Source organism: Saccopteryx bilineata, chromosome 9, assembly GCF_036850765.1.
Source record: "Saccopteryx bilineata isolate mSacBil1 chromosome 9, mSacBil1_pri_phased_curated, whole genome shotgun sequence".
NCBI lineage: Eukaryota > Metazoa > Chordata > Mammalia > Chiroptera > Emballonuridae > Saccopteryx > Saccopteryx bilineata.
The window spans coordinates 5,347,501-5,358,642 of NC_089498.1; the positions used below are offsets into that span (position 1 = coordinate 5,347,501).

The window sequence follows — 11,142 nt, forward strand, 5'->3', positions numbered from 1 at the left end:
CCTTGGCTGGATGACTTGGTTGGTTACCCATCATCCTGAAGCACAGAGGTTGCTGGTTCAATCCCCGGTCAGGGCCCATACAGGAGCAGATCGATGTTTCTCTCTCTCTCTCTCTCTCTCTCTCTCTCTCTCTCTCTCTCTCTCACTAAAATCAATAAATAAAAATTAAAGAAAAATTCGTCCTCTCTATCACACACATATACTGTATACGTGTGATTTCAAGGTGCACATTACTCCCACAACTGACCCCTCTGCACTCAGTGACATCCACCCTCTCGACTGAGCCAGACCGAGGCTGAAATCCTTCAGAGAGAGTGGGCCTTCGTGGGGCCAGGTTCCTGGAGGCCACCAGCTGAGACCACTTTGCCACGACCTGTCCATGGAAGTATTCTGGCCACACTGCGTGTATTCTGACCCCGAACCTTGCAGTTCAGATTCTAGGAGGCTCCCCACCCTCCCCCCCGGGTGCTGCTCTGCCCCCCGCAGGTTGAGTCCACGTGGACCCTTGCATCCAGGGCTGACTTGTTACCTGCCCAGCCTGCTGCCCGAATCTCTTATAACCCCCGACCCCACCCCACCCCACCCCATCGGGCCCTTTTTCTTTCTTAGTGTACCACGTGCATTGCACCACCAACAACATTTTATCCTTGATGAGATAACTTGTAGAATCAAGTGTGAGTCACCACAACAAAGAGAGTTGCAGGGCTTTAGTTTTTCCACCCAGTGCTTTAATTTCCCAGCAGTCCAGTATTGCCCACCCGAAAATGTCCTTCCCCTGGAGCAAAGGGAGAGACTTGACCCGAAAATGTCCTTCCCCTGGAGCAAAGGGAGAGACTGGAAGGCGTCCTTTGTGCCCAGGTGTCAGCCTGTTTCTCATCTTCGGGACAGGGTGGGTGTTGCCACAAGGTGTTGCTGTTGAACACCTCCTGGAGCCTCTCAGTGAATGCTGATCCCTCTGCTGAGCCGGCTTCCTGCCAGGGCCAACATGGCGCCCCACACTGAGGTTCCCAAGCCACAGCCTCTGTAGTTCCCCCTGTGAAGATCAGCCTGACAGGTTAGGACCTCAGGGACTTGCAGCCTCAAATGCATATTGGGCCCAAACCAGCCTTCACCATCTGCTCCAGGTCTGGTGTTGAACCCCGGCCATCAGTCCAGACTTCTCTTCACTCGGGGCCCTTGGGGGCCACCCCAGTGCAGCAGAGAGCTGCCAGGAAAATGGTGCCTCAAATGGGGGAGGTGTTGAGCATTCAGCCTTTTTTCTCTGAGGCTCCCCCCGAGTATCTTCTGCCACCTCCCTTCAGGGCCATGTCTCCATAAACCAGAAGGGACAGGTGCCTTAGAGATGAACATCTACCCCTAGGCAGTGAGTTATAGCATCATAACCAGAGGAAGGCTGACAACAACCCTTGTTAAAATTGCCGGGAATCTGGCCCTGGCTGGTTGGCTCAGTGGTAGAGCATCGGCCTGGCGTGCAGGAGTCCCGGATTCGATTCCCGGCCGGGGCACACAGGAGAGGTGCCCATCTGCTTCTCCACCCCTCCCCCTCTCCCCTTCTTCTCTCTCTCTTCCCCTCCCGCAGCCAAGGCTCCATTGGAGCAAAATTGGCCCCGGGGCTGAGGATGGCTCTGTGGCCTCTGCCTCAGGCGCTAGAGTGGCTCTGATTGTGGCAGAGTGACGCCCCAAGATGAGCAGAGCATCGCCCCCTGGTGCACATGTCGGGTGGATCCCGGTCGGGTGCATGCGGGAGTCTGTCTGGCTGCCTCCCCGTTTCCAACTTCAGAAAAAAAAAATGCTGGGAATCATACACTCTTAAGACATGATTTGCTTTACCCTTCTAAGGGTGGCACTGACGCCCCACCCCGGGGCCCAAGCTGGCCTTGAGGAGCGGGCAGTGACCTTTTGTTTTGTGAGCTGAGTCTACAGGCTAAGAGGAAAGAACCAGAATACTTAGGATAACAGGTGGAAACATTTGCTATTGGCTCAGGTAGCAACTTCAAGGGGGCAGGAGCGCACAGAATATACCAAGACCAGCTACAGAGAGGAGATGGATTGTGCCCTGTCCGCGGCATGCGGTGGAGACCGCCGCTCCAGCTGCCTACGGAAACAGCGGTAAGACAGATCTGACTCCCCAGTGTTCCGACAGCTGGACTTGTGGTTTGGGAATAAAGTGAGCCTGGCAACCAAGGGACACAGGACACAAGCAGAGGCTTCCACGGACGCCCGGGGGAACCTCAGTTCAACACAGATGGGCGAGTGGAGGACCAGAGAAGGGGCTCGTGTGTTCAAGGCCACTCGGCAAGCTGGAGCGGGGAGTGGCCCAACGTGGCTGTTCCCATCCAAAATGCACCCCAAACAGCCGGCAGAGCACTGGCGATCCCAGATCCGCAATCCGCAGCTCCTCGGCCAGAGTGGCTCAGCACAGATATTCCCGGACGGCCAGTTCCTTCAGGGTGAAGCCCCGGGGGGCGGGCTTCCGCAGCTGGCTGTCCTCCAGCCTCTCCTGCAGGGACACGAAGTCCTTGCCCAGCGCGTAGGCCAGGCGGATCATGGCGTCCAGCAGCGGGGCGTAGTAGCGGTGGCCCTCCCGGGCCTGCAGGCGCTCCAGGGCCCTCTCGCCGGCCGCGAAGGCCTCCAGGGGGCGCTCGAGCTCGCGGTGGCACACCAGCACGGCGCAGAGGACCGGCACCAGCGTCAGCGGGCAGTGGCGCGTCAGCTTCTCCTGCAGGGGCATCATGTGCACCAGGATGTCCAGGGCCTTGGTGTACTGGCCGGCCCGCAGGCAGCCGAAGGCCTCCTTCAGCTCGGGCCGCGTCAGGAAGTCGAGGAACTCGCGGGACCTGCGGACGCAGCGGATGGCGTAGAGCTGGCTCAGGTACTCCTTGAAGGCCAGCTTGCGCTCCGAGATCATCTCCGGCGTGAAGTTCCCCACCAGGTGCTTCTTGGGGAAGGCCACGTCTTCGATCTCCTCCCTGAACGTCTTCAGGAGGCTCTTCTGGAGCGCCTGGAAGTCGGAGTAGCGTCGCTCCAGGATGGCTTTGTTGCTGTCAAAGCTCCCGGTCTGGATGACGACGATCTGGTACATCTGCGGTGCAAAGAGAGACAGCCTTTGAGTGCATCCCAGCGGAGGGGTTGAACTGACCGAGCGGAGCCGGCGCAAATAAAAATAACAATGGGCCCTGGCCAGTTGGCTCAGTGGTAGAGCATCGGCCTGGCCTGCAGAATTCCCGGGTTTGATTCCCGGCCAGGGCACACAGGAGAAGTGCCCATCTGCTTCTCCACCTCTCCCCCTCTCCTTCCTCTCTCTCTCTTCCCCTCCCACAGCTGAGGCTCCATTGGAGCAAAGATGGCACGGGCGCTGGGGATGGCTCCTTGGCCTCTGCCTCAGGCACTAGAATGACTCTGGTTGCAACAGAGCAACGCCCCAAGATGGGCAGAGCATCGCCCCCTGGTGGGCAGAGCATCGCCCCTGGTGGACGTGCCAGGTGGATCCCGGTCAGGCGCATGCGGGAGTCTGTCTCTTCCCTTTTCCAGCTTCAGAAAAAATACAGAAAACAAAACAAAACAAAAAAACATGGTCGTAATTTAAAGCGCACCCTGAAAACGGGAGGTTGTTATAAGGCGGTTCTGTGTTAAATTGCCGTCGGGGTCGGCTGAGCTGTAAACAGGGATCATGCCAGGAGTCAGCCCAAGAATAACAAGCAGAGTAGCAAACAAGGAGGCATCTCGGGGGACAGACAGCCCAGGGACAAGTGGGCAGGGGGGTCTGGGGGGTTGAAACTGGGCCTCAGGTTCCTGAAAGGGAAGCTTGGGTTGGCTCTGGGATCCCCAGGTGCTCGGCACTGGGGGGGGGGGGTTAGGTGCTATACTGGCTGCAGTGCTGTTACAGTAAGAAGAGTCTGCCCTTTTAGTTCTCTGTCAAGAGGCTACTAATGAAGGGTACAGGCTGCCCGGGTTATAATGCCAGCCCCACCATGGTCTAGCTGTGTGGCCTTAGGTAGGTAACTTAACCTCTCTGATCCTCGCTCTGGGTGAGGATGCAATGAGTTCATGCACTGAAACCAGTCAGCAATCAGCACTCAGTGTCAGCTCGCGTCATAACTCCAGTCCCCAGGAAGGTGAAGCAAGGCCCTTCCGTGGTCCTTGGCACCTCCCCCAACACAGGCTAAGAGTCCATCTTTAACAGGGAGGGCAGCCCCTCGGCACAGAGCTTTCCACCGGCTGGACATTCTCCGTCAGGAACCGGCTAGACTTTAATAACAGCGCTCAGCTTTCCTGGGGTTCACTTTTCTCACCACCGTTTCTTTATGCCATGTGATACTGATGGTCCATTTAAGGTATTTGTGGTTTTTTTTTAGAGAGAAATATATTTAGTGTTTTTTTTTAAGCGATCCAATTTAAAGGAAAAAATTATGTGAATAATAATAAAAGTGATACAAGGATACGGTAGCAATGGCAAAGGGACACAGACGACGAATACTGGATAACGTAGGATGAACGGCCGGTACCTCGTGAGGGCCGGGGGCCGTGACTCATCCGTCTCTGGTCCTCATGGCACCGGGCACAGTGCTGAGCGTGGAATCTTGCTTTTTCACCGTTTCCCCCAGAACTTTGTGAGTTAACTAACGGTGAGTGAACCCATTCCACAGCTGGGAAAGCTGAGACCGGCCCCGCTTCGCGCCCCTGCCATCCCACCCCCAGAACTTGCCCGGGGGTGGCGGCCGGGGTGGGGGGGAGGCGGTGCTCACCACGAACTTGGCCACCCTTCTCTCCTCGATGCGGGCCGAGGCAATCTCGAAGAGCAGCTTGACCGGCTTCCGGCAACCCTTCTCGGTCCTCCAGTACTCCTGCAACTCCCGCGTGGTCATGCTGGAGCTGGGGCCCCGGCTGCCCTCGGCGTCAGCGTCTGTGACAACAGCAGGGCCAGGTCAGGGCCCTGGGGGCACGGGCACAGACGGCTGGGTCTGTCTGCGATGGGACACCGATTCCCAGAACAGCTGTGACTCTCCCCTCCCCCATCCCACCAAGAGCAGGTCCGCTGGGCATCAATCAGCCAGACCCTGTGCCCCACCTCTGAGACCACCCCGCCACAGGCAACCCGGAGTAGCCCATCCTCCCCAGGTGCTTCTGGTCCTGACGTGCAGCGTGTGCTGCAGGGTCCGCATTCGGCTGCATGCTGCTGACGGGCGGGGACTGTGACTTGGTCATCTCTGCACCCCCCCGCACCACTGACTCCATGGTTGCCGCTGGCCTCCTGAGCTCAGGTCGGTGGGCGGCACGGTCAGCTAGGAAAACGTGGGGCTCCGGTCTCAGCCTGGCTGACCCTTCCAACCCTCCCCTCCTTGCCCACCTTCTGCGCTTTTTCTCACACACGCCACCTTCTGCCCTCTATGCCATCCTCCTCCTTTCTGCCTCAAAAACTGACCCGTGTTCCTGAAACCTCGCTGGAGCCCTGGGCCATTCTGGGAATCTTGCGAGAGATGAGAATCTTTCCTCACCAAAAATGCACAAATCATCCTGTATTTTTTTTTTTTTCAGGGAATACAGGTCTCAGGAGCTGTTCTCTGCCTGTCCCTCAAGACCCAGCCTTCGTGTCACTCACTTCCTGGCGTTAGAGCGAGAGCCTCCCACGCTGGCCCTATAGCCTTTTCCGAGGCACTTCAAATGACCTTTCACGGCTCTGCTTCCCGACTACAGGGTGGGCCAGCTCGGTGTTGGATCTGTTCCTGTTTCCCCGTGCCCTGCACAGGGCCAGGGACAGAGCAGGCTTCAGTGACTGAGCAGAGATCTGCCCCCAGGAGATGGCGCTATAGCAGACAGTGTGCCACTCCCAGTTCTGCACCCCTCCCACCGGCTTCCTGGGACTCCCGCCCTGGGGGCTGTCTCCGCTGGCGCGGCTGGTTGTGGGACTCCCTCAGCGATGAAGGACAGAAGTGGCGGGTCATCACCGGGTCTCCTCACTTCTCAGATGGGACCACTCTGAGGCGTGCTCCATAGAGGCCCCCAGAGGACCCCTGATGCCCAGCGATCTGTTCATTAACACCCATGTGCCTTCCTGCCCTTCCCTCCCTTCCCAGGTGGCTTTCCCATTGCCCTGACATTCCGCCTGGGGTCATCTGGCAGCAGATAAACCACCTGCACGAAATCCCCGGCTCCGCATCTCCTTTGGGATAAACCCCAAGCTGAGAGAGCGGGCCTGCTGTCCGGTGGCCTCTGCTTAAGTACTCGCACGTGAATTTCAAATGTCTGCAAACCTCTGTTCCCCTGACCGAGCTGTATGCCTCCAGCCCACCTGAACCCCCCTCAGGCCCCAGAGGGGGGAAGTCCGGGCCAGTGGCTGATGCCTCCTGCGTGGCCTCCGCTGTGCGCTGGGCTCTGGGTCCTGTCCGTCGGGGGCTCCCGGGGGGCTCTGCGCTTGCCATGCTCCAGGGCTGCCAGGGGGACAAGAGAGAACAGTGAGTGTCCACTCACACACGGTGGGGCTCCTGGTAGACCCTGCGATGACTAGGACCCACCCACGTCATAGTCTCCGCTGCCCACCTAGCTGTCCGCCCAACTGCCAGGTGCAAAGCTGGGGTCTGGCCCTTCACCGGACCGATGGGTGCAAGGCCGAGCTGGTTCTCCCTCCCTGTTAGATCCTTAGATCATCGAGTTGCTGTGAATTTTAAATGAGGTGACTTCAAGCAAAGGTAACGGCTTTCGTGATGAGTTGGAAGAAAGATGCTAGCTTGTTCGGAAAAACATCCCAATGCTCTATTTGACATAACACCCTGTAAATGAACTCTCAGGGTCCAGAGCAGGGATACTGTATCTACCCCCCCCCCCCTTATCGTTAAGCAAACTTTTGCCAACAGCTTCTTATACCCACTGCATAGTTCCCCAGTCCTCCCATCCACTGTGTTACTTAACAAGCACAAAAAGTCAATCATGACTCCCAAGAACAAATGAGGTTTAGCCCAAGATCTCATGGCTGGTGGCTGTGCCCATGACGTGCCAGGCTGTGCCTTCCGCGTGCATCACCCACTCTCTCTCTCTCTGTGTGAATCCCTGTGTGGTAGGAGCTCTGAATCTCCACTCTGTGATAAAGGAACTGAGGCTTCCAGTTGCCCACAATCAAGAGCTGGTAGGTAGGTGGTGGGCAGGACACAGGCGTAGACTGGTCTGACTTCGGAATCCTCTCCACCCTGCCCAGCTCCGGGGAGGGCCGACAGCGGGGGCCCTGGGCTGCAGTTCAGACAGTAGCTGTCTGTGGTACGTGAATAAGGTGCCTGACAAGATCCTTAACTTCTCTGAGCCTCGGTTTCCTATCCAAGGGGCATGCTAACAAAACCTGCCTTCCTGAGGCTGGTGTCCAAGCCAAGCATTAATGCTGGGCGCCCCCTAACACCAATATAATAGTCCCTCTTATTCTGTGTCGTGTGATAGATGCTTCAAGAAATAATTGAGAAATAAATGACTCTCAATCAAGGTATTAGTTAGAATAGAATTTTAAATGTCGGAGACATATGAGAAAAAGGGACAATGGAAACAGCCGAAATTCAAAACAAGAAGGGCAACCTTCTCTCCCAGATCTGGGGGGTCTGCGGGTGGATCACGGGGTTGGAGCTGGAACTTGGACTCTGGTCTGTTGGATTCCAGGCCTGGGTCTGAACCCCTTTGCTGCTTGTGGCCTAAACAGAGGTGGGGACATGCCACTTGAACAGTCCCAGCTGTGTCCCTGGGTGTGGCCAGAGCCTGTCCCTGTTCCGGGGGGGAGGAGGACCTCCTGGAACCAGCCTGGCCTGGGGAGAGGTGAGGTCAGCTGGGGCCAGGGGCCCTGTTTTTAGGGGACAGCTCTCTTTGTGTCAGGTGAAAGGACCCTGGGCCATTTTCCTGGTGGCTCTGTGTAGTTGTCCAGTGAGTCAGGGATCCTCTATCCAACCTCTCCTAAGACAGATGGGAAACTGAGGCACAGAGCTGGGGCATGGGCTTGCATACCTCAGTCATCCCTCATCATCTCCCCTTAAGGAGTCAGGCCTTTCGTCCTCGTCATGACCAACTGTGGGTCCATATGCAAGTTATTTAATATCTCCAGGCCTTGGTGTCTCCATCGAGAAGTCTGCCCTCTTGACAAGATGGTGCATGACTTGGGGGGGTCCCCTGTATTCCAGGAGCTGCCCAGGCAGTGTGCCACAGCGAGTGGTCGGCACTCTCTGGACCCCTGCTGGCCGGGATTCTAGGGGCTGGTGTTTCCTGTGGGTGTTCCTGGTCCTGGGCGCCTGTCTCTGTTAGCTCATCTGTAAAATGGGTGTTGGTGAGTGTCACTGGCCTCAGTGGTCCCAGCCCTGCCAGCTCTGGTGCCCTGGCCAGGCGGCTGGTGCCAGGTCGGAAGCCGGGCACTGTTTGCCCAGAGACCTAGGAGACCCCAGGAACGATGGCCTTGGCTGGGTCATTCCGTATAAAGACCTGGGGAAGCCGAGCAGTCTTAGTCTGAGAATAAAAATCCAGCTCAGCAGCCAGGGCCGGGCCCACGGGGTTGGCCGGCGTCACCCACTTAAGAGGAGTGACAAGGAGAAGCTACGGCATTGCAGGGAATCCTTGCAGCTTCCTGTTCCTCGCTAGGCCTCAGTTTCCCCATCTGTGAGATGGGAAGAGTGATCCTGTCACTGCCAAAGCCCTTTGGGGACCGTGACACCTGGATGTTGTGGGCCATTTCTTCCCTTCTCCACATCCTGCATAGCAAAGGTTTCTAGACTGCAATGAAATGCCACAGGCGTTGAGGCTGGTGGCTGAGGGCCTGAACCTGGCCCAGGGGACACAGCGCTTCCCAGCCCCTCCAGGGTCCGGCTCCGTGGGCAGTCATCCTGCTCCCTCCTGGGCCCCCCGAGAGCAGGGGCTCCTCCCTCCATGGGCAGCCTGCCCTGTCGAGTCTTCCGATGGCCACTCGACGCCACCTTTAGAGCCCATGCTACCTTTCTGAGGGGGCTGCAGAGGACTGGTCATCGGGCTGAGGCCCCAGTGGACCTAGCCGGACCCGGGCGCCAGAGGGCCTGGGCATGGGACGGACACACTCCCAACTGTGAGTGTGCATCGGAACCTCCTCGCGGGAGGGGGGCCAGGGGCTTGTGCAAAGCAGATTTCCCGGGTCCCAACCTCAGAGAGTCCAGTCCCGCAGGTCTGGAGGTGGGCCCTGGGCTCTGCACTTTGCACAAGTCCCCCGGGACTATGCTGGGGGACTAGCCTGGCACCGCGCTTTGTGAGGTGCAGGTGTGGTGAATGACCATCCCCCCAGGTTCAGGAAGGGCTGCAGGAGCGTCATAGGGCACTTCAGAAGGAACTGAGAGTGCAGAGGGTGGGGGAAGCTGCTCCCTGTCGGTCCCAGGGCGCTGGCTTGGGAGAGCCCCACGCACAGCGGCTGTCCCAGCCCTCCTCCCTCCCCCACACCCCCAACAGGTAAAGACCGGCAGGAGGGCAGGGGCCCACCAAGCTGGGGCTCACACACTGACCTCTGGCCTGCGGCGTCTGGCCCTGCGGGTGTCCGGGGGCCGGGAGGCGTGTCACATGGCTCCCTTCCGCTGGCTATTCGATCCAGCTCCGGGGCAGCAGTTGAACACAGACACCGTCCTTTGCTTTCCTGAGTTCCCCCATTTGAAAACAGGAAGTAGGCTGTGTGACTTGCTCCGGGTCACCCCAGCCCATTGGCTGGTGAAAGACGGTGTAGTGAACCCCAATGACAGACACCGTGAGACTCCCTCTGGCCCGGTGGGTGGGGCAGAAGCCTGACAGTTCCAGCCCCGAGGGTTTGAGAGTTGGGCCTCGCGGTCCCACAGCCTTGCAGTGGCCTGGCTGTCTCGCCGAGTCCTTGGCAGTCTCTGGCATTCGGACCTTAGCTCTCAAAGCTCTTCAGTGTTCATTATCCTGTACTATGCACGAGGCATCACGGGGGCCATCACCTCCCATGAACAGATGGGGAAACTGAGGCTAGGAGCACAGAGCTAGTGGGACGTGGAAGGGAGGTGGGATGGACTCACGGTCCCAGCTGCTGCTGTTCTCTGGGCAAGGCTGCTGCCAACACTCCTGACCAGGAAGAACCAGGGAAGCCCAACCTCCGGGAATAGACGTGAGCCATGGTCACCAGGACTGTGGCCTTGAGGGCGGGAGGCCTCCTCCAGCTCGGACTCCGTCCCTCCCTCCCTGTCAGAGGTCGCAGCCACCCGGAGTCTGACGGTGCTCGCTTCCTCGCTTTTCTTAGGAAAGAACCACCTCTGGACAGACCCCAAAACAACAGAGTTTCATTTTGCTCTTTTTTTTTAATTTTAATTTTCTATAAATTCAACCACACGTCCTATTTGCATGATGCTCTTGTGTCTGACTCTTTCATTCCACATTTGTGTGCTTAAGGGGCCTCAACTTCAGTGTGTAGGTGGGGACTTTTCACTTCGACTGTTGTATTGCTCCGTGTTCAAATCCATACTTATTTATTCTTTTCTTCTGTTTGTTTTGTTTTGGTCTGATGATGCCCATTTGGGTTGTTTCATTATGATCAACGCTGCTGGGAATACTCTTACCCGTGTATGCAAGTGCACGTGCATTTGAGGTGAACCGCCCGGGCTTTAGGGTATAGATGGTGACCTGTTTCCCTGAGTGGCTGTACTGGTTTGCACGCCTCCCAGCAGTGCACGGGAGTGTCGGGGGCCCCAAATCCTCGCCCACCCTGGGTGGGCTCGGTATCTTTTATTGCAGCCACGCTCGTGTGCACTGCTATCTCATCGTGGTTTTAAGTTGCATTTCCTCCTGACTAGTGATGCTGAGCATTTTTTCGTGGATGTATTGACATTGTTCCATCGCCTTGGGTGAGATGGAGAGGTGCCTGTTTAAGTCCATGGCTGGTTGTTGGGTCGGATTGTTCTCCTTCTGGTTTGTAGGTGTTCTTATGTGTTCACCGGGGCGTAGGGCTTCTCAGTCTCCTCCTCCACCCTGTGGTTTGCATCTGCACTCTCTTCATGGGCATTTTGATACAAAGCAGTTGCTAACTTTAAAGTATCCAACCATATCAATCTTTTCTCTCACTGTGGGGTGGTCTACACTGGGGTTCTGGAGATTTCTCCTTTATTATTATTTCTGCAACAACTTCACACAGGCCGTCGTCGCGAGGCTTAAGATGAG

General features: G+C 57.2%; 1 protein-coding gene across 1 annotated transcript; it reads right to left on the bottom strand.

The window, feature by feature from the left end:
• Positions 1 to 706: 706 nt before the first annotated feature.
• On the bottom strand, positions 707 to 9,622 carry SNX20 (sorting nexin 20). The gene is made up of 4 exons (XM_066243783.1): positions 9,483 to 9,622; positions 6,290 to 6,428; positions 4,746 to 4,903; positions 707 to 3,082 (listed from the first exon to the last, which is right to left on the bottom strand). The coding sequence occupies exons 2-4, from the start codon at positions 6,417 to 6,419 to the stop codon at positions 2,414 to 2,416; spliced, it is 957 nt and encodes a 318-aa protein (XP_066099880.1). The 5' UTR covers positions 6,420 to 6,428; positions 9,483 to 9,622; the 3' UTR covers positions 707 to 2,413.
• Between the last annotated feature and the right edge of the window lie 1,520 nt (positions 9,623 to 11,142).